At 40.2% G+C, this 27422-nt stretch overlaps 3 protein-coding genes across 10 annotated transcripts; 2 read left to right on the forward strand and 1 right to left on the reverse strand.

The window, feature by feature from the left end:
- The first annotated feature begins 5823 nt into the window (after nucleotides 1-5823).
- LOC130437588 (uncharacterized) lies at nucleotides 5824-11084 on the forward strand. Its single transcript, XM_056768949.1, has 5 exons — nucleotides 5824-5838; nucleotides 5994-6090; nucleotides 9281-10019; nucleotides 10349-10567; nucleotides 10880-11084. Exons 2-5 carry the CDS (start codon nucleotides 6000-6002, stop codon nucleotides 11082-11084), a joined length of 1254 nt encoding a protein of 417 aa, XP_056624927.1. The 5' UTR covers nucleotides 5824-5838; nucleotides 5994-5999.
- Nucleotides 11085-17735, reverse strand: LOC130437586 (G2/M phase-specific E3 ubiquitin-protein ligase-like). 4 transcript variants are annotated; one of them, XM_056768946.1, is made up of 14 exons: nucleotides 16245-17734; nucleotides 15408-15546; nucleotides 15176-15300; nucleotides 14080-14389; nucleotides 13867-13952; nucleotides 13730-13785; nucleotides 13617-13641; nucleotides 13390-13451; nucleotides 13215-13301; nucleotides 12810-13120; nucleotides 12535-12713; nucleotides 11751-11923; nucleotides 11455-11669; nucleotides 11085-11377 (listed from the first exon to the last, which is right to left on the reverse strand). In XM_056768946.1, exons 2-14 carry the CDS (start codon nucleotides 15538-15540, stop codon nucleotides 11142-11144), a joined length of 1998 nt encoding a protein of 665 aa, XP_056624924.1. In that variant the 5' UTR covers nucleotides 15541-15546; nucleotides 16245-17734; the 3' UTR covers nucleotides 11085-11141. The 4 variants fall into 4 exon arrangements, with proteins under 4 accessions (XP_056624924.1, XP_056624925.1, XP_056624926.1 ...); XM_056768947.1 differs by having other exon boundaries at nucleotides 15176-15297; nucleotides 15408-17735; XM_056768948.1 differs by having other exon boundaries at nucleotides 12810-13117; nucleotides 15408-17735.
- Nucleotides 17736-22047: 4312 nt separating this feature from the next.
- On the forward strand, nucleotides 22048-26739 carry LOC130437602 (nucleolar protein dao-5-like). 5 transcript variants are annotated; one of them, XM_056768988.1, is made up of 21 exons: nucleotides 22048-22222; nucleotides 22397-22511; nucleotides 22613-22734; nucleotides 23035-23149; nucleotides 23251-23372; nucleotides 23520-23634; nucleotides 23736-23857; nucleotides 23989-24064; nucleotides 24156-24247; nucleotides 24348-24483; nucleotides 24565-24644; nucleotides 24779-24884; nucleotides 24960-25124; nucleotides 25203-25294; nucleotides 25412-25544; nucleotides 25634-25673; nucleotides 25803-25878; nucleotides 25969-26060; nucleotides 26186-26331; nucleotides 26403-26494; nucleotides 26606-26739. In XM_056768988.1, the coding sequence occupies exons 1-18, from the start codon at nucleotides 22084-22086 to the stop codon at nucleotides 26046-26048; spliced, it is 1926 nt and encodes a 641-aa protein (XP_056624966.1). In that variant the 5' UTR covers nucleotides 22048-22083; the 3' UTR covers nucleotides 26049-26060; nucleotides 26186-26331; nucleotides 26403-26494; nucleotides 26606-26739. The 5 variants fall into 5 exon arrangements, with proteins under 5 accessions (XP_056624966.1, XP_056624964.1, XP_056624965.1 ...); XM_056768986.1 differs by having other exon boundaries at nucleotides 22049-22222; nucleotides 25194-25294; nucleotides 26183-26331; XM_056768987.1 differs by having other exon boundaries at nucleotides 22049-22222; nucleotides 24351-24483; nucleotides 25194-25294.
- The last annotated feature ends 683 nt before the right edge of the window (nucleotides 26740-27422 follow it).

Below are 27422 nucleotides of genomic sequence, written 5' to 3' on the forward strand. Positions count from 1 at the left end.
GAACTACCCACCATTTCGTCTGCTACCTGTGCCGTGACGTCGGTGGCTAAGGCCCGATGTCCGGCAGTGTTAGCGGTGTTAGTGATGTGGGGACCTCTACGAACGTAAACCCGCCAACCAAGTGCTCACGGGCCGCTCGCACCCCGACTCGCTCTTCTGACTGTCCCCAACCGGCGGTGGCAAACCATCCGGATCCTCAGGCACACACTAGGAAACGATACGTGACATAGATGAGATGTTGCTCGCAGAATCTGAGGGAGACTTGCTGTCATCCGACCCTGAAGACTCCGAGCCCCCCCCCAGGGGGGTCGAGCTCTGGAGGAAGCAGAGGTGATGTCAGCCATGCTAACCCAGGCAGCCGCGAGTATTGGGTTGCAGTGTACGCCACTGCATCCTCACCAACGCTCGCGGCTGGATACGTGGTTCCTGGGGTCGAAGCGCGGTGCAAAACGAACCCCTGGTGCCATTTTTCCCATAGGTGCATGAGGAGCTGTGTAAGTCTTGGAGCGCTCCACTCACGGCCAGCTCCAGTCAAACCAGCTCCGGCTCCCTCACTTCCCTCAATGGTTGGGCAGCCAAAGGCTACGTCGAGATCCCCCAGGTGGAACGTCCGGTTGCGGGGTACCTGTGCCCGCAGACGGCTGCCACCTGGGAGAATCGGCCACGCCTACCGTCCAAGGCGTGTAGAACTTCGGCGTCACTGGTGTCGAAGGCTTGGGCTGCCGCAGGCCAGGCTGCCTCCTTTCTCCACGCCATGGCCATCCTGCAGGTCCACCTGGCCAAGACGTTGAGAGAGCTCCACGAGGGTAAAGCCGACCCGGGTATAATGCAGGATCTCTGATCTGGGTTCGTCCGACCCAGGGCCCGTGCCGCCACCTTGGTCGCCCGTAGAGCGCGATCAGTGGCGGCACGGGCCCTGGGTCGGACGATGTCCACAGTAGTGGTCCAGGAGAGGCACCTCTGGCTAAACCTTGCGCAGATTAGTGAAACCGAGAAAGTCCGCTTTCTTGATGCACCCGTCTCGCAGGGTGGGCTGTGTGGTGACACCGTCGAGGACTGCGCTCAGCAGTTTTCGACGGTGAAGAAACAGACCGTGGCGATAAGCCACATTTTTCCACGCCGTGACTCGGCCGCCCAGAGGCCTCCGAGATCTCACGAGATGTCTGCTTCCCGGCAGCCCAGGACCCCTTCGGCATCGGCTCCGGTTCCTGTGCCCCCAGTGCAGTCAGAGGCAGGGATTCCTCCGTACTTCGGGTAGAGGTCACCACCCTTCTGGCGAAAAAGGCATCAAGTTCGTCCCTCAAGCCAAGATGTTCAGCGGGTTTAACAGCCCGTATTTCATCGTTCCCAAAAGAGACGGCAGCAGGCGCCCCACTCTAGATCTGTGTACCCTGATCACGCACCTTCACAAGCTGCCGTTCTGGACGATCACGCAGAAGCGCAACCTGACCTCCCTGTCCGAGGCCCCCCTCGGCACGGATGCCCTTGCGCACAGCTGGCCGCGGGACGGGAGTAGGAACGCCTTTCCCCCCAATGAGACTCCTTGCACAGACACTGTGCAAGGTCAGGGAAGAGGAGCAAGTGTTATTGATTGCGCCACACTGGCCCAACCGCACTTGGTTCTCAGAGCTGATGCTCTGGATAACGACTCCCCCTGGCCCATTCCCTTGACGGAGGACCTACTCTCTCAGGGGAAGGGCACGTTCTGGCATCCTAGACCAGACCTCTGGAACCTCCATGTCTGGTCTCTAGACGGGACGAGAAGATACTGAGTAGGCTACTCCCCCTCTGTGGCGGAGACCATCACCCAGGCTAGGGCCCCATCTATTTTCCGGCATACGCCTCTAGATGGCCCCTCTTCTCGTCCTGGTGTCTCTCTCAACGAGAAGATCCACTGAGGTGCTCAATCGAGATCATGTTGTCCTTCTTAAGAGACTGGAGACTAACATCTCACCTCTACATTGAATGTGTACGTAGTCGCTGTCGCCACTCATCACGACTCAGTTAATGGAAAGTTTCTAGAGCAGCACGACCTGGTCACCAGGTTCCTGAGGGGCGCTAAAAGGCGGAATCCACCTCGTCTCCGCTCCATACCCTCTTGGGGCCCTAACGTGGTCCTGGTGGGCCTCTCTGGGCCCCCTAGAGCCCCTCGGAAGTTCCGATCTTCCTCACCTTTTTGAGAAAGACGACCCTCCTGATGGCACTCGCTTCCTACAAGAGGGTAGGGGAACTTCAAGCATTCTCTGTGTCCTCGAATTGCCTTGAATTCGGCCCTGGTAACTGTTACTTTATCCTGAGACCCAGGCCCGGCGGCATGCCCAAAGCTCCCACAACTCTCTTACGGAACAAAGTGGTGTGCTTGCAGGCGCTCCCCATCGGGGCGGAAGACCCAACCCCATCCGTTTTGTGTCCAGTACGCGCACTGCGCCTCTACTTGGACCGCATGCAGAGCTTCTGGAGTTCTGACCAGCTCTTTGTCTGTTTTGGAGGATAGCAGTAGGGGAAGGCTGTCCCCAAGCAGAGACTGGCGCACTGGATCGTGGATGCTGTCACAGGATCTCCCATGCCCTTTGGCAGTGCTGGCTCACTCCACACGGGGTAAAGCCACCTCCTGGGCACTGGCTAGAGGCGCCTCTCTGGCAGACATTTGTACACCTTCGCAAGGTTTCACAACCTTCGCGCAAACCCGGTGTCAGCCCACATCCTGCTTGGCGACATGTAGGACTGGCATCCGGCTGGATGTATGTCTGCGAAAGCACCTCCCCACCCTCCAGCAGGCTGGGTCAGTGTGCTATCTACCTCTTTTCTTACCCAAACACATTGCTAAGAAAAGGTATCCCATCCACCTTCCTTCTTTCCCAACCACTGGTTAAGAACAGGCATTCCATCCATCACAAAGCATGCACCCCCTGGGGGTCGGCTGGGCAGAGCAGCCTACCCCCTTAGTCCGGGACAACACATGAACTATCACAGATGGCTCTTTACCGGACCTAGTGCTACCCGACGTCTGTAACACCCCCTCCGTGGGCTGTTCCATCTGATAAATCCTCATGAGATGGATCCCACTCCTGGTAACCCAAGAATACCCCCAGGTGGACCTCCATCTCGCGGTACTTAGTCCGCACGTTCCATGCGATCTCCCCCAAGGGCAAGACCATACCTATATCCACTGTATTCCTCCCCTCGGGTAGGAAGTGGCCTCTGCAGCGCATCCCTAATTAAGGAGGTCGCGCTCACCCGGTGTAAGCCCGATCCGGAAGGCCTCTCGCCAGTAGAAAGCTAAGGCCTCCGTCCGTGAAAGGTTACCGGTCAGGGCTGTACCCATCTTTCTCCAAGAATTCACTGGGAACCCCCGACCATCACACTGGAAGGTTACAGGTTCGCGAAAGCCTCGTGCTGCATGCCCAGAGATTGTGACACGATACAGCGTTGTTGGGTTTTCCATAGGAACCCCATCTGTCGGCTCGACACAACGTCAAGAGACCGGCAGAAAGGGAACGTCTTTGTTACATCTGTAACCTCAGTACCCTGATGGAGGGAACGAGACGTTGTGTCCCTTATGCCACAACACGTAGTGTCCTCTGCTGTAGTCGTGAGAGGCTCTCCAGAATATAAGGTAAATGAGTGCTGCAGGCCGTCTTCCTTTTATACCGGCGGAGACGGAAATTTCATTCGCCAAATTTCTTTGGCCTTTTCTATAGTAGTCAGAGTTGAATGGTTCTCAAGGTTGAACCCCATCTGTCGGCTCGACTCAACGTCTCGTTCCCTCCTTCAGGGAACTGAGGTTACAGACATAACAAGACGTTTTCCACGTATAATTTTTTCCTCTGATTCTAGGAATAAGTTATGGTTAGGGTTGGGGTTTGGTGTGGGTTTAGGTTTTATTTATAAAAATGTTGTCATTAGGTCAACAAAATATGTTGTCCTCAGGACATCAACGACTTGGCAAAATCAGGTCGAGCAGCCATTTGTGGGCAGTAAACTAACTGCCTAAACGTGTTTATGCCGCTTTCTGACCGCAACCAAACACAAACATATTATATTGTATAATTTTTTGACATATGTGAGTGGACTGTACGCTAATAAGTTTGTCTTGTTTCCATGTCTCATCCTCGGGACGGCTGAGTCTGACCGACCCAGCTCCAGTTTGGCTGAATGCCATCAGCAAGATTGTCAGCCCACATCACCCAGAAGGTAATGGAGGTCTAAAAAAATCTTTATGTATTTACTGTTTCTCTGTTGAAATGTTTTGTGTAAATCTGCTTTGCAAAAATGCACATTGTGAAAGTGCTGATGGAAAAATTGACTGGTAGGTGGCTATTTTTTAACACTTGGAAAATGATTGACAGGAGGACCAGGTGGTCACCGTAGGTTAAAAAAACATCTATAAGAGTAACATGTATTAAAGATTTGCTTATGATAAACAATATCCACCCTAGACATGTAATTGTTTAGGTTTACGATTACAAGCATCCCCTTTGAAAACATTTATATGTGTCACAAGTGTTCTGATGTGAGACGGGTCATTAATAAAGTATGTGTTTGTGATATCTTTATACATGTTGTCTTTTTTTAGTCTCATGTCATGTTTAAAAAAAGAGTCCTTGTGATTGATTTTGAAAACCTTGACTTCACATGCACCGAGCTTTCTCTTATATTCAGTTGGGACAACTACAGTAATCCAAAATAACTTTTTATTGATGCCGTTACCTAAAGGATTTAAACATTAATCCAACTCAAAGATTACTCTGGTATAAACAAAATATGAATATAGAAAAACTCAAAATGGTTTGTTCTTAAAGACTGACAAGGAAATGTTTTCAACATTTTTGTTTATGGTTATTGTTGTAAGAATAGGAAAGTAGAGCAAGACTTCACAAAATGTCTTTGTGTGTTTGACATCGCCAGGTCACGGGATGCACAATTATCACAGGACAAACATTTAACAAGCATTCTGTGTAAAACATATTTTTAGATGTGGTCACAAGGCTTGTGTGATTGTGTTAGGGGGTAGAAAAACAGTTTTTACAATATAAAAGTAATTCGGTCAATTGTAAGTCCCCATAAAACATGAAAACCCAACCGACCCTTACAACCGAAAGTAAACCGCTTTTCTTCATGGAAGGTCTGCAGTCTATGAAATTGAGCCAACAAAAAATTTCTAGTTCACATTTCATCTCCAGTTTTTTTCTCATGTGGCAAGTAGCTGTGTATTTTGTGGATTCCACCAAGCATTAGACTGATGGCATAGAACTCAAAATCTTCAGCTGTCACCACAAACACTAAACCATTCAAATGTAGGTATTAATGCACATGTCGTCTTCTCTGGTTAATGAGGGAAGTCATAGTGACTTAGTTCACTTTGTGTAACACATCCTGAAAGTATTGCCTTTAAGTCATGTTTATTCAAACTAAATTAGCCGAGTCTCATCTTAATAGGGTTTTGATTTGCAGGCCAGAAGATCTTTCAGACATGCAAAGAGAAAATTGTCTGTGACGGCTGGGTAGAGGTCACGTTATGCTTGAGTACGGTGGCCCAATAGTGCACAACATAACGACATTTAAAAAGCAAACATAAGTTCACAACATAACTGAATCGAGCCACAGCACAACGAAATCGAGCCACAACACAACGAAATCGAGCCACAACACAACGAAATCGAGCCACAGCACAACGAAATCGAGCCACAACACAACGAAATCGAGCCACAGCACAACGAAATAGAGCCACAACACAACGGAAATGCTCCCGACCACTAGGAGGCATCAGCGCCAGAGAACATTAATCAGTATGCGTGTAGAAGAGGCTGTCGAGTCGTTTGGAGGAGATTTTACAACGTAAGTACATTCAACCGGTGCTTTTAATGTTAATGTTGCTATATATTTGGATACAATTACGTATATACATGCATATTACCAAAATTGTTAAGTAAACTATTCGTCACTATCCGTTCTTGTAATTGGATTGATCATTTTTTATCATTGTCTTCTAGGCTGCCATGTTTTGTCCCTTTTGTGGAAACGAACTTGGGACTGCTATTGCCTTTTGTGGCTCTTGCGGTTCTAATGTCCAAATTTTGTCAGAGCACGGTATGATTATATATATACTATACTATACTATATACAGAGGTGGGTAGTAACGAGTTACATTTACTCCGTTACATTTACTTGAGTAAGTTTTTGAAAAAATTATACTTCTAGGAGTAGTTTTAAATCACTATACTTTTTACTTTTACTTGAGTAGATTTGTGAAGAAGAAACTGTACTCTTACTCCGCTACATTAGGCTACAATAAGCTCGTTACTTTTCTTTTGACCTCTTTAAAATTCTACGCGTCATTGTTTTATTTTGACAGAGAGTGAGACTTCTGCCAAAGGCTCTACCATGTGACTGTGTTTCACCAATCAAACGTAGTTGCGCAGTCTCGTCACGTGACCATACTCAATCTCAGCGGTGTTCGGCGGGACGGGTTAGTTTACAGTCGTAGCAAAACTAAAATGTCACAATCAACCATCGGCAATGCAGACACAGCCGAGGAGGAACACCCCTGTCCTCATATTGAAAGCATGTTTACTTTAATAAAAGTGCGAAACAGCAGCTACATTATGCGGTGTCTTCTGTGTCTCCCAAAACAAACGGACATTTCAGCATTCAAAAACTCAACATCTAATTTGAGGAAACATGTAGCGGTTTGTGTTCTAAAATCGTTTTTTTTTTGCTGTGGATAGACGAATGTTTGTCTTTTAGGTAACATATGTTTTAAACATTTCCTATATATATTATGTGTGGAACGGTACATGTATTTGCATTGAACCGAAATGGTATGGGCGTCACGGTTCGGTGCATACATTTAACTTACACAGAAAATAACTTACACGGTATAAAAATAAATAAAACTCGCGTGCAAATTAATTAATATAATGCAGAACTACTGTTAGATACGTGGGTTCTTTAGGGACACTTAATCTGTAGTCCCGCTTTAGCTCTGAAGCGGGCTGCGTTTGCATTGCAATGCTTTAGTATGTTGTGTGAGAGAGAGAGAGAATGACGTGGGCGCTATCGAAAAGTCACAAAGTGTTTACTTATATCTGTGTGTGTGTGCTTGTGTGTGTATGTGTGTGTGTGTGTGTGTGTGTGTGTATGAGGCGTGGGCAATATCGAACAGTGGAAACATAAACATTTTCCATCATTTTGTTTATGCAGGACATCATTCAAACTGCAAAGTGTTGAAGTTACTGTTAAATAAAATTTTAAGGAAAACAAATATATTAATCTGAAATGTAGCAAATTAACTTTCAAATTAATTGTTATTTTAATTTAATTTAGACTTTTCAGTCATCAAGGACTCCTGTTCACTGAAAAACGATCACAGCTTCACAGCAAGAACCTTGAGAACCAACTACTGTTGAAGCTTAATAGTGACATCACTGAGTAATTCTTTTGTGAAGTTGTTTGTTTCTGCATTTTTTGTCACAAACACACACACACACACTCTCTCTCTCTCTCTCTCTCTCTCTCTCTCTCTCTCTCTCTCTCTCTCTCACACACACACACACACACTGTATTTGTGTCTGTCTGATTGAATGCTTGTTAAAAAATAAATCAGACGTTACTCAACAGTTACTCAGTACTTGAGTAGTTTTTTAACCAAGCACTTTTTTACTCTTACTCAAGTAATTATTTGGATGACTACTTTTTACTTTTACTTGAGTCAAATTATTCTGAAGTAACAGTACTTTTACTTGAGTACAATTTTGGGCTACTCTACCCACCTCTGACTATATAGGGATGCACCGATACTACTTTTTCCTTTCCGATCCGATTTCGATATCTGAATTCTGCGTATCGGCCGATTCTGATCCGATACTAGCACTGTTTTTCATGATCAAAGTAGACTTGCATATTTTAACTTTTATTGCCAGAGATGAATAGTTAAGCATGTTTACTTTCAAGTACATTTTAAACTATCTGTACTTTATCAGAGTACTTTGGACAAAAAATGCTTTCCAACAGTATGAATCACATCATACTTATTCCACTACAGTCCATAAATAAATTGTTTGTTTTTTTACTTTAAATCCATAAGTACATTAAAATCTACCATTTTCCTTTACTTAAGTATTTTTACTTAAAAGTATGATTTTTTTAAATGTAATTAAGTGCTGTATTAAACTTAAAAATACAAACAAAACAAAAATGTGGTCTCATAAAGCACAGATACTTACAAAATATTTAACAAATAAATCTCTGTTTATTACACAAAGCTATCACATTATAAAAGTGTCCAAACTCGCTCATGCACATCCTGGACACAAAATGATGCGCTTAATACATTCGCTTCTACGTTATTTAAAGTCATGCGCATTGGACGCAGAATGATGCGCTTAAAGCACCCGCTTCACACACGAGCATCCCGGATAGAGATGATCCTGTTGTCGCGGGGATCTTTGCTTCCCAAGTTCAAAACAGTTATAACACAAAGAGAATATATATGTTATGTGTTTAAATCATAGAAAATTGAATCCATCCTAAAGTTTAAAGTTATGTATGAATGACGCATAACATAGACCGCTTCTAGTGCTTGAATCTAATAACGTTACACTCAGCGAGTACCGTCTCCGGCAAAATGTGTTTTAAACAAAACCACCCTCTATTATCTAGTGATTATTAAGAATATTGAAAACATTGGAACGAGAAAGATCCTGACTGTTCCCGGACACACGCATGCTGGATTGAGATTGACAGATGACCGCACCAGCGGAGGTCAGAGTTTTTTAATTATGTTATATTGGTTTATTCCTCGCATAAAGCTATCAAAATACATGACATCGAAAACAGTGCATGACAACGTTTATGGTAATTTCCTGATAGTTAGTCCTTTATGAAGCTTTATAGTAACATCCACGGGTATCGCAACGGATCGGACTAAAGAGAACCCGTCAGTCCGATACCCGATCCAGCAAAAAAGACCCGGATCGGCCTCAATTCCGATCCAGAGTATCGGATCGGTGCATCCCTAATACTATATATATATGGAACTATAATTTACGTCATCAATAGGAATGTTTGACTTAGTGCAGTGCTGCGCAGTCATATCGTCATATCATACTCGCACAATAGGCTGCATGAACTCGGATACACCTGTTGTGTGAGGCAGGCGTTTTAACCATTTACAGTTGTAACACTAAAAAGTTTGAAAGTAATGTTTTGAACGCTTGTCATTAGGTCCTTCATGTATAAACATTTGTTTATTTTTATCATTACTCTTTGTTGATAACAGATTTCCCAATCGAAGTTTCTGAAGAGGATCTTCTTCGCAAGTACTTTAGAGATGGACACACTTACAGTGTAATTTTGGATATTCTGGCATCAAAGCACAACCTCAAATTCAGCCTTCGTACCTTAAAAATCAAATTAAACAGACTATCATTGTACAGACGAAAAAGCTACACACCTTTGGACATTGTTCAGGCAGCAATTACTGAGGAGTTGGATGGTCCTGGACAGCATTATGGGTACCGCACAATGTGCCAAACACTACGTCAGAAATACAGTCTTACAGTTAACAGACAAGATGTTATGTATATGATGGCAGATCTTGATCCATTAGGAGTTGTACAACGATCAAGAAGAATGTTTGTAAGAAGGGTTTACCATTCTTTGGGGCCAAATCACACCTGGCACGTTGATGGATATGACAAATTAAAACCCTATGGTTTGGCCATAAGTGGCTGCATTGATGGATACTCTCGGAAAGTGATGTGGTTGGTCTGTGGAGCCAGCAACAACAACCCAGAAGTTATAGCTCATCATTACCTGCAGTGTGCCACTGAATTTGGGGTCATACCAAAGCTTCTTCGCAAGGACTGTGGCACTGAAAATGGAGTAATGGCTGCAATCCACTGCACTCTGAGATCAAACCACCAAGATGAACTTGCAGGGGCTGCAAGTCATGTGTATGGCGCATCAACTACCAACCAAAGAATTGAAAGCTGGTGGTCATATTTCAGAAAACAAAGGTACAGTATGGTCACAGTCATTTAATATTTGTACCTACAGATTTTGCTTAACTTTCCACTTAAAGGCGGGGTGTCCAATTTCTCTTAGCTGTTGTTGATGTTCAAATCGACAAAACAAACACACCCCTACCCCCATCTTTTGCTTTCGTCAGAGCTCAACTAATGTCTGTCCTCTGCACTGTGCACCTTACTGCTGATTGGCTACAAGCGTAACAACAAGCGTAAACCGGACACCCTGACTTTAAAAGACTTGAAACATGTTCTAGAAAAATAGCATATTAATTAATTCCCTAAAGCATGTTAATATTATTGTTGGTTTAATTACGCAGGACTCAGTTCTGGATGGATCTTTTGAATGACCTGAAAGAGAGACAACTTTTTAATGGCAGTCATGAGCACATATGCTTGGTGCGTTTTGTCTTTTTGGGCATGCTACAGAAGGAGCTTGATGAAACCAAAGAAATTTGGAACACACACACCATTAGGGCAGTTAAACAATCTCGCTGTCCTTCTGGGAAACCAGATGCAATGTTCATTGTTCCACACAGGTTGGTGTACGTTATGACTAATATATAATACTAGTGTTTGTAATAGAATTGTTAAAGACATGAATACTCTCCCTCATACTGTATTGTTTCAAAGCCATGATGCTTTTTATGCAGTTCCTATTTATTTGTAAAACTGAGATTGCTGCTTAACTGTGTTGCAGGGATAGAGCAAAACAAATGCAAATACATGGTTAAATTCAAGATTAACTTTATTGCATAAAAATGCTGCACTTTGTATCAAATTTTGGTGCTGCAAATCAACCTGAATGATAAATATAATGGTAAACATTGTTTTTCTGATTTACCCCAAAGGTTTAATGGAACCGATTGTGGATTCCCTATCTCACAGGACAACCTGGACCAGTATCTGGCTGAACCCACTTTGAGTATGTGTGGAGATGACCAGCTTCAAGCAAACTTTGAAGAACTACATTCACAGGGCAATTTTACTACACCTCTGAACTGGGAGACTGGTGTGGAAAATTACATAACCATGAAGAACATTGCTGAAATTTAAAGTCAGGTAAGATTTCAAACTTTCATCAAACAAACACAAAACAGTAACCATTACTACTCACTGCAATCCAAAACCAGGTGAGTTTTGTATGCCAAAGTCCATTGCATTTTTTAACTCTTCATAACTTTTGGACATTGGTAATTTGATTGTGTTGGTACAGGTACTAGCAATAGGATAGCTGGAGGTCCTCTCAAAGCAGAGTTTGGGTTGAGGGACAATTGTCGAAGGAGGCAGTGAATCCAGTCCTGTAGCAAACATCAGGATGTCCTGGAGGGAGAGTCCTGCTTCTTGTTCTAAAAAAAATAGAATCCGTTAAACATTATGAACTATGTACATGTACAACAATAAAATGTGATGTTTAGTCCTTAACCTCCTGTGTCAAGTAGATAGTCTCTCCAATATCCAATTATTCTGGTTTCTTCTTGTCGCCTGGTGCTACCTACTTCACTGAGCTGAGCCTTAAAGATAGCCTCCAATGATTCAGGAGTGAGTTTCTCAACACCACAGCACATGTATGGAGTGAATACAATTGGATGCTGCTCCAGGGCATTGATGACATCCAATGTCGAAAGACCATCCCTAAATCTGGAAGACAAGCATTAATCACAGAGTTTCTACGACAGTATAGATAGTGATAATATGGTCTCAAATGAACCACAAACATACCTCTGAATTGAGTACTGATTTCTGTATATTATGTACCACTGTATGAAATCCTTTACAATGTTCTGTTTGCCTTCTACACTTTGTGGATACTCGAAACATCCGGCAGTCTGCAGCAAGCTGGAATACTTATCAATGAGCATGTGTAATTCATCTAATGATGCAGCACCTGATATCTGGGGCAAACAGAGTTAAAGGATTATTCCACCAAAAAAATGTATTTGACCCTCATGTCATTGTAAATATGTGTATGACTATTTCTTCTGTGGAACACAAAATATATTTTTATAGAAATGTTTTAGTGGATTTGTGTCCATACAATGGAAGTCAAAAGGGCCAATGTTGTTTCTTCACCAAGAAAGTCATACAGGTTTGCAATGACATGAGTGTGAATAAGTGATAAAAACATTATCATTATTAAACTACACCCAAAAGGAGCAATTCAATAGGAATCCATTTTTAGAATATAATACAAATTAGACACTTTTAAAACTGGTAAACAGAATATCAATTCAAATCATAGTAAATTTACGTATTATATACGTAAAATACACTAGTGGGTAAATCGTCAGTGGGCGGGGTCACACGGACCAAAAACAGACATTCCGGCACGTAACATACATTTTAGATTGGAATAACAGGCTATAGCATTGTCTTTTGGACAAGCCAATATATGAACTTAGCATGTTTCCTAAATGTCTACGAACATATTAAAGTATTGTTTTGATTTAATACAGTAAAATTATAATATACAGCTCCTTTAAGCATAACTGAAGATTGACTGTACCTCGAGCAAGGCTGTCTTCATGATCTCATCTGTTACATCTTCAATTGTTCCATCGAAGTCAATCCTCCCAGTAAGGTTATTGTACAGCATCTCTGAGAGAAAGCGAGGACCTGGACCACCATGAACTATAGAACCTGCGATCATCCTTCCAGCAAGAAAGTATTCATCTTCTCTGGCAGCTGTAGTAAATTAATAGTTTTTCCAGTTAATTTAACAAGATAATTATCAAAAGGGCAGGTAGGAAGTCGTATTAAAAGTACAAGTTCACAATTCACCTGCACTGTTAAATGTGAGAAATCTCTGATGTTCTGGGCCCTCAAAGATTCTTCGAGTCCTTAAACAGTCCATTAAGAGGGTTAGAAACTCCCGTTTTGGACCACCCGTGTCTACTGCATCTTCAGTTGTCCCTTCATCATCTGTGAATTTGACAAGCATGTCATGTGAGGGGTCATATGAGGCACGTTTGAAACCACGAGCTGCTCCATCCCAAACATTAGCTCGATTTATGTTGAATCTGCTGCAAGATGTCTTTATGATCTTCGATGAGAGATCTGATACAATGTCTGCAGCAGTTAATGCATCCCTGCTGTAAAACAAAAGGAGGTTTAAATTAAGTAAAACAATAATAATTCAATAAAAAAATACAAACATGATGTTAAGAGTAGAGAGTTAATTACAACCTTTCCTCTTGAACATAAGGTCTGCTCCCGTCTGACTCTTCGGAATCACTTTTAATTACTATTGGTGCATACAACCGTGTGTAATTTCTGTAAAAAATCATTAAGAGAAATTTACGTTCATCAAGTGACTTTAAATAGGACTTGTAATTTCTTTTTGGACGGACAATCAGCTCACGTGTAGCAATTTTGAGGGCCCTGTGTGTGGTTTTGTATATTTGTTCTGTTCTCTCCTCCTTCCTAGTTTAAAGAAAAATAATTATTAATATTAACATTATCAACTACAACAAGCTGAGCAACTAAACATAGCAAGCATTAGTTCATTTAGTAAACATAAAAACAACTATAGGCAAGCCTACATTTTACTTTAGTGTTAACATATTCCTTTGAAAAGTTTGAACTTACTTGGTCTAAAATTGGCTGAGGGGGTCTGGAAAATCATTGAATCGAACATCAGAATTGCATACATATTGTTTTAAAATCTCTAAACACTTATTTTCATTATGTTATAATCATGCCTGTCTGATGTGCTTTCTGCTTTTGGGGTGCTTGCTTCATTTGGTCCGTCCCAAACCTGGATACATAACACAAACATTACGTTAGAGTGAATTTGAAGTAAATACTTATTAGGAGGCATAAAATTAAATGTACTCACCAAAGTGTCACTCTCAGAGTATGGACTGTTAGAGGTAGATTTTATGATCACTTCGCTCTCTTCACTTGAAGAATCTCCACTATCATCTCCAAAAAAAAAAGCAGTAGTAGTTATGGGTCTTTGAAAAATGTGCTTTGATTATAACTGATTTCTGTATATATTGTTGTAAATGTGTTGTCTAGGTGGGAATTATTCAAAGTAAAATTTGCTTACCATTGACTGAAAAGTCTTGAACTGTGCATGTGAAGAGAGTTATTCGTTGGTAAGCCTTCCCTAGTGCCTCTTTGTACAGTTCTATTCTGAAGGGTGTGTTTGTTCCTGGAATGTGTTTCACTTCTGCTCCATCGGGGTACAGCAACACATAGGGGCCATCTTGTATGTCTTGATTAAAATCTTTTACTTTTTTTACAGCAGCTGTTAATAGTTGCTCTGAAGACCAATTAGGTTGAACCTCAAGAGGCAGGGTCTTTCCTCTAACAGGCTTTAGTACACCATTATGTCTCCACATAACTCCAACATAAATCTACAAATGAAAATAAAACAAAACTGTCACAATAACATTTTATTAATGTAGTAAGAGTGACTGTATAGAAAAGAAAATGTAACTTTTATACCATTTATTGCAACCCCATAAAAGTTTTAATCTGAGAGATAACATTTAACCTTAACTGGGAGTTTATCAATAATAGACTCATTTACATTTATGCATTTGGCACATGCTTTTATCCAAAGCGACTTACATTGCATTATCCTATACATTTATACATAGGTATGTTCAATCCCCTTGGATCGAACCCTGTTGACCCAATGCTCTTACCACTGAGCTACAGGAAAGCTACAGAAAAGACTGAGCTACAGGAAAGACTCATTTGAGATAAGCAAAATCTGCTACGAACCGGTTAGATAGTGCCACATGCATATTGTCGATTGGCTAAGAATGTCAGTTTTTTTTCTTAACCCTAAGAAGTCCATGAACTATAATAGTTCAGTTTTTTGTGATATAATGTGGAAAAAACATGCTTGAGGGAAATGTATTCTACCCATAATCATCTTAATGTAAAAGCAGTGGTATTTCAATTGCATCCAAGAATGTGATCTCTGCCATTTGCTGACGTTTGTTGTTGACTGGACTACAAGACTTCTTACCTCACTGAAGCTGCCTGCTCTTGTCGGACTTTCAGGCAATGCTAAGTGCATCTCAAATGAGCCTTATGTCAAATGATATAAATTTATGTAAAAGCTATAGAAAACTGATAAAAAAACAATAGGTTTTCAGCCCTTCGGGCTTGAAACCATAATAAGAAAATACCTTTACAGTTTTCTTATCCTTCTTAGATGCCTGGCATTTCTTAGTAAAGAATGTTTTCCTCTCCTTCTCTTTCAAAGCCCTGAACTTCATGAAGGAATCCAATGAACTTCTCCCTGTATTTCCTGCTTTAAACACAATGCCCAGTCAAATCATATGAAATGCTGTAATGTAACTCTCCTAAAAGTTCTTCTGTTCTAAATATAGGGTTCGATAGTAACAACCTCCCTTCTACCTTCACTTGTGCTTGGCTGATTTTCATCAGGAACTTTGTTGGAAACATTCTTCAGAAATTTTACACTATGGCCACATGCACTGCAAAATGCAGGACAGCTTTCCACTGCAGCGCCACAAAACGGACAATACATTGTGATCTGTAAAGAAACACTTCAGGAAACAAGTGGCCTTTGATTTTAGAGGTTCACTGAGACTATGATCTTATGACATTACCCCACATGAAAAAACTCTAGTTTTCTATAGTCTTCTATGATAAACTGTAATAAATAGTAGTAGCCTATATATTATAAGTAGTATAAAAAAATACTTATAGTATAAATAGTAAATTCATTCTGTAGCATTTTCTATAGTAAACTGTAGTTTATTTCAGTATTTACTATAGTACCAAATTATTTGACTACATTTTACTACAGTTCAAACTATACTACAGAGGTTGTCAACTTTCAGTCAGAGTTTAGCTCCAACTCGGATCCACACCCGTCTGCTGCTCTATTTGTACGCATGTTCGACTTTATGCAGCGTTACTTTGATTATGTCATGATGTCATATGCCTATTGTTCTGCGCTGCATTCAGACGAACGGGCGTGGTTAGATTGTATAGGTGTGTTTCATCAGAGCTAAAGCTAAACCCTGCTGGAAAGTTAACATTGCATAGTATCTATTCATGTGGGATGCTTAACAAACACAAATAACAATGAATTCGATCAATCCAATTACAAGAACGGATAGTGACGAATAGTTTACGTAACAATTTTGGTAATATGCATGTATATACGTAATTGTATCCAAATATATAGCAACATTAACATTAAAAGCACCGGTTGAATGTACTTACGTTGTAAAATCTCCTCCAAACGACTCGACAGCCTCTTCTACACGCATACTGATTAATGTTCTCTGGCGCTGATGCCTCCTAGTGGTCGGGAGCATTTCCGTTGTGTTGTGGCTCTATTTCGTTGTGCTGTGGCTCGATTTCGTTGTGTTGTGGCTCTATTTCGTTGTGTTGTGGCTCTATTTCGTTGTGCTGTGGCTCGATTCAGTTATGTTGTGAACTTATGTTTGCTTTTTAAATGTCGTTATGTTGTGCACTATTGGGCCACCGTACTTGAGTGACCGGACATCAGTGCCTGTTTAAAGGGCTGCTTGCCTAAAAGTTCACTTCAAGTTTATATGTGTTATTTTCCAAACAGTTCACAGATGATACTAGCAATGAAAACATCTTGCCATTACAGAAGTTGTTGACTAAAGGAATTTATGCTCTATAAATGTTCAATTGGTTTGTGAAAATAAACAAAAGATACTTTTACAGTAATGCGCTTACAACAGACGTCTGTGAGGCCATGCAGATGAATGTCTATTTACAGATGTAAATCATGTGGGTTGATTTCTCTCCAAGTCCCTTTCTGGTGTGCTGCTTCTTATTGATACTTAGCTTTATATTGAGCTTCAAGGTTGCTTTGCAGTTCACAAAATAATATTCCTCATAGAAGGTTTGTAAGTGATCGTAGTGCACAAGTCTTTTGGCTATAAATTTTGAAATTAAAATCATTGCAGTGAAATGTCTTGTCCCATAGATTTCAGTTTCAAATGCATTATATACACACAGCTAAGTTGTTTTAGAACTGGTATAGAACCCCGAACATTCCGGTTAAATGACCTTTAGAGTGAAGCTACACAGTGAAACATATTTTCTTCCATTATCTTCTCTGAACACGCTGCTGAACGGTCAAACCACGTAGTCTCGATTCTCTCCATGTCAATTTGGTGCGTGTTCCTTTCTGTATTTCTCAGGCAATCTTTTCAGTGTGGCCCACAACAAGAGGAAAAGACAAAAAATATATATTTTGAGACAGGGTTGTGAGTGTGACTGGATTTCATTCATGTGAAGAATATTTCAGACTCCCTGCTGATAGCTGCTGTGGCCTGGAAACGCTATGCTGAGAATGGACAGATAAAGGCTTTAGTTTACCTTATGGAGTGTGAGTTAGCACTGGACGTCCATTCTCTCAGCTAGGGTGATGGTGTGGACCGGAGGTCAGATAGAAGGACAATCGTGGTCTTGCCTTAGAAAGTTCATATCGGTGACACTTGCAACAATGATTTCCTTGTTACTTTCATCTACCTCGCTTTCTTTCTGTTGCTTGTTTTTTCCATAATTGTGATAGTGTTATGCGAGGTTGTCAGGTAGGATCCATTCCAAATGCAAGCAGGTTTAATGTAAAAGTAACATCCAGCGACAATAAAGCAGAGAACAAGGCACAATATACATTACTATACAACAATACAGGACAACTGACAAGAGAAACAGTAGGGCCTAAATTGGCAAACTTATCAGGGAAACAATACAACGGTGCAAATAATCAGGGGGGGACAATAGACGCCTTTACTGTTAGCAAAGGTTTGTTTTCCTGTAGCTCAGTGATTATAGGTCAATTTCATGGGTTCGATCCCAGGGATTGCACATCCAAATGTATAGTATCATGCAATGTAAGTCACTTTGGATAAAAGCGTCTTCCAAATGCATAAATGAAAACATTGTGATGCGTTTTTGTGGAGGAAGAAAGATCCCCCTGACTGCATTACTAATGCTAGGAAGCATGTTTGTTTGCTTGCTTTTCGACAATGACAAAAAAATCTGATTAAGTTTTAACATGTAAGGTTGCTCACTGTAAAAGACAGATATTGTTCTTGACAAAGTTAACTTCAATGCCAGGAAGCTGGCCGACCTGTACACGCTCACTCGCGATCAAGTGACGAACTGACAGGATGACCTCCAGTTATTAAATGGCCTTCATCTACCAGACAGAGAAACCAACATGTATGGTTAAGATAAACTGAGCGCGTATTCATCTATAGATACTGCGTGTACTAACAGGGGCATTTACTTGAACACAAACCTGATACATAACATCAAGAGCCTTCTCATTGTTGTGTCCCTCTCCCTTTATACTAATGCACTTCTGACAACTAAAGAAAAAGAGATGACAAAGAGTTTCCTTTATGTTTAGTTTCTGGCCAATAGTTAACTGCTAGTTGTATTACTACCAAGGTTAGCTAGCATACCCTATAGGGTCAAAAGTAAAAAATAACCTTGTTCCCCAGTTTCTGATCTGTGCATATATATTTATTTTTAGACAATACCCAAATCGTAATGCAAACCAACAAAAGACAGTAGTTTTTTTATTTGGAGGATACACTGTAATAATAACTTGCATATGTGTCACAAGTGTTCGGATGTGAGACAAGTCCTTAATAAAAAAAGTGTTTGTTATGTCTTTGTACACGTCTTTTTTAAACTCATATAATTTTTGAAATAAATATCCTTGTCGTTGATTTTGTAGACCATGACTTCATATGCAATAAGCTGTATTGGTCCATATTTACTTGCAAAAAACAATAACCTAAAATATACATTTTAGTGATGATTTTGATTTTAACATTAATCCAACACAAAAATGACTCTGGTGTAACAAAATTATTATGCAGAAAACGAAATGGTTTGTTCTTAAGCATGACCACTGTTTAGAAAAGACTGACATGATGTAAAAAATAATAAAACTTTGCAGGCAACAATAGTCATGTCAAAAAACACAAAACAATGCAACCACAAAGATACATTTATCCTTGTAAAGTTAAGCCTATTTGAGTTAATGTGTAATTACGGCGCTTTGCCTTTGTAGGGCGGTATGATATACTGCATTTTAATACACTATTATTGTTTCAGTAAAAAGAAAGACCAAAATTGAAATGTCTGTTTTTTTATTTCTGGCCGTAATGAATATTTAATATGAAGGAGTTGTGAATGAGAATGAACGGGAAAACGATTTACTGCCCTTATGGGAAGACAGAACAAGACGCCGCTGGTTTGCTGAACGGAGGGTTCTTGATGGGGTGTGGGAATGTAGGCGGGTGTTAAAGTATGCCGGTGCAGATCCAGTGATAGTCCTGTAGGCAACCATTAGTGACTTGAATCTGATCCGGGCTTCAACCGGTAGCCTGTGGAGAGAGATGAAAAGTGGTGAAAGTCTTAGAGTATCTGATTTTAACAGTACTTGAGTATTTTACTCTTATAGCTTAAAGCAACACTACTCCTCAACACTTAACAAACAGTTGATTTGTGAGGAGAGCAATCGCATCAAACTGAACACCTCAAAATTGCAACGTCTATTACAAAAACCCAAGTCTCAGTTAAGCTCAAGTGCTCATAAGGAAACCAATATCCTTCGAAAATCTCTATTCAGTTAAACGGATAAATTAAATAATGTTAAGTAAAATTACAAAAGTCAAAGCCTTTTTGGACTGGATGCTGGTTTTGACCTTATTGCCGGCTGCAGTCATTTCCTCTTCCCACATAAAACACCAGAGATGTCAACTAAACCGCATTCACATAAAGAAGCCATGTTGACAAGTTTCAGTAAGGGCAAAATGCACAACATATAGTACCTTCAGTGCCCTGTAAATGGCAATATTGCTTCTTCTGTAGCAGAAACAAACTGCTGCAGAAAAAGTTAGGTGCAGTGCAAAATGATATGTGTAATTACATTAATGAACAAATGAAGTGGAGTAAAGAGTACATATACTTATTAAAAATGTAGTAAAAGTGGCCAGTAGTCAAAAAGATACAGTACAGTAGATAATTACATTTACTCCAATACTTTACACCACGAATATACATATACAAATTAACACCGTGTCTTCACCGGACGCGACAGGCCCGAAGCAGGAACACTGCAACCTGCCTGTTCTAAATGGATTTGTCGCATCTCAACACGCCATATCTAGTGTTGACGAAATTATAATGGGTTCTAATGCTGTTTTCAGGTGTCAATCGTGAGGTGGGACCGGGTTGAACCTGCACAGTTTTCGGTGAGTGGGACTTTCTGGATTGCAGATGGTGGGCTCTCCCTCTTCCTCGTGGATATTTGCTCGGTGGCTTTTGGTCGGGGTCACTGAGTGTAGCTATGACACGTCAGAGGGGATCTGGCCCTCCCGGCTGAGGCTGGTTTCTCACAAGGTTTTTTTCTCTATTAATCAATCATTGGAGTTTGGGTTCCTCGCCACAGCAGGGCAGTGTTGGCTTGCTCACCGGGAGACTGCATTTATTTATTTATTAATTAGATATTATTTATTAGAATGATCTTGCTTGTTCTATAAACACCATGCACTGTGCTGTGTTTTACCTTTTCTCTTTTTCCTGTTTGCCCCTTTAAAGCTGCTTTGGAACAATGCACATTGTGAAAAGCGCTATATAAATAAACTTGAATTGAATTAAAGCGTTTCTAATGTCTTTTGTCGTGTGGGCTCGACTCTGCGTAATGCTAATATCGCAGTTTTTAACACAGCAAGACTGAGTTATATATCCCAATCAAACAAGAAAAACAAAACACTGCATTTAACATACTAGCAGCCATCCTCCCAAGGAGCAACACACGGCGTTACGTCGATTAACGAGCTTTATTTAGCTCTTTATTACGTGTACCTATTTTTCTCTGAAATATTGCGAATAGGTAACTTGTTTAATTAAAAATTGTATTCAAACTCAATAGCATAACAGGGTTGTCATGTGTTTGTTTGTTTCTAAGGCTTTGGCGTCTCTATTGTTATGACATCATACAGAGTGACGCGTCTACAAAGCGCTCCATGACAACGATCAATGTATGTTTGTTTGTAGTTCGCCGACCGCTGTGCAGGTTTTTAGCTTTTGAGAGAGAAAAACTTGATTGCGATTACTGTGATTTTGGGCGTTCTCAGTTGGTGTGTCTTCGCGCTTGGTCGGATTCTGACTGAACATGAGTCGATCAGCTTTCCACACCCCCGAAGAGGATTTTCCCTTCTCCGACTATCAGCCCATAACATCTTGGGCTGATTTAGTCGAAGAGTCCATCGAAGCTGAGGAGCCCGTCGTGACGTTTCCTTCATGGGCGAGATACGAGATACGTGAGTTTTTATATTTGTTTGTAGCTTTTGACTTACCCATGCTCTGTTATTTGTGACCCTGTCTGTTAAAACCAAACTAAAGTACGACGTAAATCATTCCTCTTAACGTAAAGCACATTCTGTGAATATATTATCGTGATATCTTCGTGATATAATAAAGCGTATCACAAGAGTAAAATAATTGACGTTAGCGCGGATACTAGCATGAATTTCACACACAAGGGTCACCATTGTCCAAACTTGATGAGGTTTATTGCAAAAAAACATTAAATGGTCCTAAAAATGTCACGCTTGCCTAATGAAATAGGAGAAAGTACAAAAATATTGCATTTGATTTATGGGATTTATCCGTATCCTTTCCTGTTTTGCTATTGTTCTTCTGGTATGTTTATCACATTTTTAATCAAATAATGGAAAACATAATGCTTTCCGTTTTGAAGGCATTCTCTATATTTTAACTCTCTATTTAAGACTGCATTCATGGAAAAATCTGATAAAAATTTAAAAACATTATTTTCTTTTTTTAAAGATATATGATGCATAAATTCTACATTTTTATTTACTCTGATTTGTTTTCAGCTTCATCTGCACAGAGGTTTATACTGAAGACTGTCTCCATCAATCAGATGTCTACACAGGCCCCAATCCCGGCAGCGTCTCCTCCTCAGGTGAGTTTAACAAATTCTCTCGATTTATACACAGCAATCTAAGTCCTTCAATATCTGTGGTAACTTAAAATGAAAATGACTTTAAGTGGACATCGTTCGACTTTGACGAGGAAGCATCGGGCCTCCGCCAAAGAGATGTCCGGCTTATCTCCTTGTGCTTATATGGCTTTCAAGAACGTGAAGAGAAGGTGGTTGAAAAGTAGAAATAGTAAGTTTTCACATTCTTTTCCAGTCTGCTCAACACTATCAATGTGCTTTTATTTTTAACTGCTTTGAGCATCATACTTTTGGTAGCATGTTTGTTTTTATGATCTGTATTTAAAGATATCAATCATTGTTTGAACACCTGAGTCATTTTTCTACTATGATTTGTCCTCAACAGCTTCTTCACAGAGGCAGGAGAGTGGTAGACAACAGATGTCTCTTGAGCCCCCTGTTTCAACATCTACACAAAAGATGGTTACGGAGCCCTCTGTCCCGGCAGCGTCTCCGTCTCAGTGAGTTAAACAAATTCTCTCGATTTATACACAGCAATCTAAGTGGTTGAATGTCTGTGGTAGTTTAATATGAAAATGACTTCATGTACTTGTATTTTAAGGGATCATCCTTCTTCTTCACTGCCGGAAGATCAGGCTTCAGATAGAGAGGTGTCCATAGCATCTCCTCAAGCTTCTGAGGCCTCCAAGAAAAAAAAAAGAAGGAGGAGGAAAAAGAAAAACAGTAAGTATCACATTCTTTTCAAATGTGCAATCTTACTTATAGTAGCATGTTTTTTAGAGGGTTAGTTAAATGTAGATTAAATGTTCAACTTGTTTTTATGGATCTGTACACGTGTGTTTCATATCTACTCTTGCTGGTTGCTGGTTCGATCCCAGCAGCCACATCAAGTGTGTCCTTGAGCAAGACACTTTACTCCATGTTGCTCCAGGGGGATTGATCTCTGTAATAAGTGCACTGTAAGTCGCTTTGGATAAAAGCGTCTGCCAAATGACTAAATGTACTCTGATCTGTTCTCAACAGCTTCTTCACAGAGGCAGGAGAGTGGTAGACAACAGATGTCCCTTGAGCCCCCTGTTTTGACATCTACACAAAAGATGGTTATGGAGCCCTTTGTCCCGGCAGCGTCTCCTTCTCAGTGAGTTAAACAAATTCTCTCGATTTATTCACAGCAATCTAAGTGGTTGAATGTCTGTGGTAACTTAAAATGAAAATGAATTCAAGTACTTGTATTTTAAGGGATCATCCTTCTTCTTCACTGCCGGAAGATCAGGCCTCCGATAGAGAGGTGTCCATAGCAGCTCCTCAAGCTTCTGTGGCCTCCAAGAAACAAAACAGAAGAAGGAGGAAAAAGAAAAATAGTAAGTATCACATTCTTTTCAAATGTGCAATCTTACTTATGGTAGCATGTTTTTTAGTGGGTTAGTTAAATGTAGATTAAATGTTTAACTTGTTTTTATGGATCTGTACACGTGTGTCTCATATCTACTCTGATCTGTTCTCAACAGCTTCTTCACAGAGGCAGGAGAGTGGTAGACAACAGATGTCCCTTGAGCCCCCTGTTTCAACATCTACACAAAAGATGGTTACGGAGCCCTCTGTCCCGGCAGCGTCTCCTTTTCAGTGAGTTAAACAAATTCTCTCGATTTATACACAGCAATCTAAGTGGTTGAATGTCTGTGGTAACATAAAATGAAAATGACTTCAAGTACTTGTATTTTAAGGGATCATCCTTCTTCTTCACTGCCGGAAGATCAGGCTTCAGATAGAGAGGTGTCCATAGCATCTCCTCAAGCTTCTGAGGCCTCCAAGAAAAAAAAAAGAAGGAGGAGGAAAAAGAAAAATAGTAAGTATCACATTCTTTTCAAATTTCCAATCTTACTTATGGTAGAATGTTTCTCAGTGGGTTAGTTAAATGTAAACAAATGTTCAACTTGATATTTATGTCTCATATCCACTCTGATCTGTTCTCAACAGTTGCTTCACAAATGCTGGAGAATGAGGGACAGGAGATATCCACAGAGCTGCCCGTCCCAGCAGTGTCTCCTCCTCAGTGAGTTCTCTATAAAATCTCTTGATTTATACAAAGTAATCTAAGTGTTTAAATGTTTGCAGAAACAATACTTACAGTGCTTGTATTTTAGGCAGGAGAGTCTTACAGAGAGTCTGGATGATCCAAATCCAGACGAATCTGAGTCCCAGCTTCCTCCAGCAGCTGCTATGGATCCTGCATCAGGTAAAGTAATTTGTATATAATTTGTTATAACATCTGACAAAAATGATCATGTTTTTTTATTTTTCAAAACTTTGAATTTTGTTTTCTGATTTATTTTTAGCAGATATTCCAGAAAGCCAGGAAGAGAACAGCACACTGGAGACTGAGACCACAGTTGATGATATGTGCAAGATGCTGAATGGACTCCATGTGTCCACAGAGCTCACAGGCTTACCTACACCACCTGCTGTACCTCAGTGAGTCAAACATAAAATTGTCTCTGTGTATAACTGCTTCAATGTTTGCTGAAATGGTACTTACAGTACTTCTCTTCATAGTTTTAGGCATTATCCTCCTGCCTCCATCTCCGCTATGACGCGTCCCTCCACATTAAGTTTTATATTGCATCCAACATTTGGTAAGTCTGTACACATTGTTCTATCTGACAGCCGCTTCAGTGATCTTTTATTGTTTAAAACTGTTTTATAATCCTAGTTTTTAATATTTATCCTTTAAACATGATTTTTAATATCTACTGTGATTGGTTCTCAGTTTTAACACCGAGTCAGCAGACTGACACTAGTCCGATGACTGGACAAGAAATGTCTGTGAAGCCCCAAGTGACAGCAGACACCAGAGCATCACCTTCTCCACCTCAGTGAGTTGAACAAATTCTTTTGAACTATACACAGCAATCTTAAAACTCCAAATAACCAAGTAGCTGTATTTTTAGAAAACCTGCCATGAAGCTGGAGAATGATGCTTCATCCGGAGATGTCTCTAAACAATCTCCTGGGGTTGCTAAGCTCTCCAAGAAGAAAGCTTCCATACAAAGGCAGGAGAATGATGGACAGGAAATGTCCACAGAGTCGCCCGTCCCGGCAGCGTCTCCAACTCAGTGAGTTGAACAAATTCTCTTGCTTTATACACAACAATCTACGATTTCTAATGTTTTTAAAAACAATAGTGCTTTTAGGCAGACGAGTCTTACAGAGACACTTGATGGTCCAAACTCACCTGAATTTGGGCGCCAGTTACCTGCAGAAGCTACTGTTGATCCAACAACAGGTAAGAGGAAATATCATTTGTATAATGTTACATGTGACCAAACCTATCAATGTACGATACCAATTTTGGATTTATCAATCAATGGATGAAAAGTTTTGTTTTCTGAATTGTTTTTAGCGGATCTTCCAGAGTGCATGTATGAGAGCAGCATACTGGACTCTGATACCACCATTGAAGATGTATGCAGGCTGGATGAATTCCAACTTTCAACAAAGCCCCCAGCTCTACCTACACCACCTGCTGTACCTCAGTGAGTTAAACAAAAAATATTTTCTCAATATATAAATGCTTGCATCTTTGCAGAAATCATACTTACAGTGCTTCTCTTTGTATTTTTAGGCATAATCCTCCTGCCTCGAGCTTCCCTACGAAGTGTAACGTGAGCCCTCGTCCTAATGCATCCACATGTGTTTTTATATTACCTTCAAGATTTGTTAAATTATTGTTTGATGCTCTTTAAAAATCTTAGTCATTTGAACCTGTATGTAATTTATCTTTCCCTGAACAGTTTTTTAACAAAATCAGACAATGGGTGGACAGGAAAAGTCAACAGACCCCCCTCCTACAGCAGCTTCTCAATTTCAGTGAGTTTGACCAATTCTCTTGATTTTTACAGAGCAATCTATGTGCTTAAATGTTTGCAGAAACAATTCTTACAGTGCTTTTATTTTTAGGCTGGAGAGTCTTACATGTAGTCTGGATGATTCAAGTTCAGCCAAATTTGAATCCCAGCTTCCTCCAGCAGCTGCTGTGAATCCATCAACAGGTATCAATAATTGTATGATCTGACCAAAACTATCAATGCCCTTTTATTGTTCAAAACTGTTTTAACTCAGTTTTTATATCAATCACTGGATGAACAGGTTTTGATTTCTGATTTGTTCTAAGCAGCTTTATCAGAGAGCCAGGAGAGCACTGACACCAATATTGAAGATATTTGCAAGGTGCCGAATGGACTCTAAAAAAAAAAGAAAATCAGACAACATGTGCACAATAAAGTAAACCTACTCCCCTGCCACAGCCGCTTCTCCACCTCTGTGAGTTTTGACAAGTAATCTAAGTGCTGAAATGTTTGCAGGAACAATTCTTACAGTGCTTGTATTTTTAGGCTGGAGAGTCTTACAAATAGTCTGGACGATTCAAATTCAGCCAAATTTGAATCCCAGCTTCCTCCAGCAGCTGCTGTGGATCCAACAACAGGTAACAATAATTGTATGATTTGACCAAAACTACCAATGCCTTTTTATTGTTCAAAATAATTTTTATGTCAATCACTGGATGAACAAGTTCTGATTTCTGATTTATTCCTAGCATCTTTATCAGAGAGCCAGGAGAGCACTGACACCAATATTGAAGATATTTGCAAGGTGCCGAATGGACTCAAAAAAAAAAAAAGGAAATCAGACAACATGTGCACAATAAAGTAAACCTACTCCCCTGCCACAGCCGCTTCTCCACCTCTGTGAGTTTTGACAAGTAATCTAAGTGCTGAAATGTTTGCAGGAACAATTCTTACAGTGCTTGTATTTTTAGGCTGGAGAGTTTTACAAATAATCTGGAAGATTCAAATGCAGCCAAACTAGATTATATTCTTTGCCTCGTCTCTTGTACGATTTGTCTAGCTGAGGTCTTCTGATCTTCTACCTTTTATCGATCAAGATAAAGCCATTATGGTTACCAAGGTTATTTTTGGTTAACTTTAAAAGCGTTTCTTTTCATTGAAATAAATTAAAATTAGCTCAATATTTATTTTAAGGAAACAACAATTTTAAAGCACAAAAAGTTCAATAATAATCAAAAACTTAGCTAAAAATTGAATGATTAATATTATATAGCAACATAAAAATGTAACAAATTAATTTTAAAATGACAGAAGCATATACCACAATTGCCAAAACTGTTACTAAAATTACCATAATCTAAAAATAACAGCTAATTTAAAATATTACTAAAAATAAAAAACTATAATAACTAATAGTTAAAAACATAATATGGTTCGGATAAATTTCACCTCATCGCCACCATTTCTCAAACATCCTTTGTTGGAATTATCATCTTTCAATGGGTTTCAGGATTTATGTTTTTCCCAAATCACTGCTCTGGAACTCCACAATCCAGTGTATTTGTG

The sequence above is a fragment of the Triplophysa dalaica genome, chromosome 16 (assembly GCF_015846415.1).
Source record: "Triplophysa dalaica isolate WHDGS20190420 chromosome 16, ASM1584641v1, whole genome shotgun sequence".
Classification (NCBI taxonomy): Eukaryota; Metazoa; Chordata; class Actinopteri; order Cypriniformes; family Nemacheilidae; genus Triplophysa; species Triplophysa dalaica.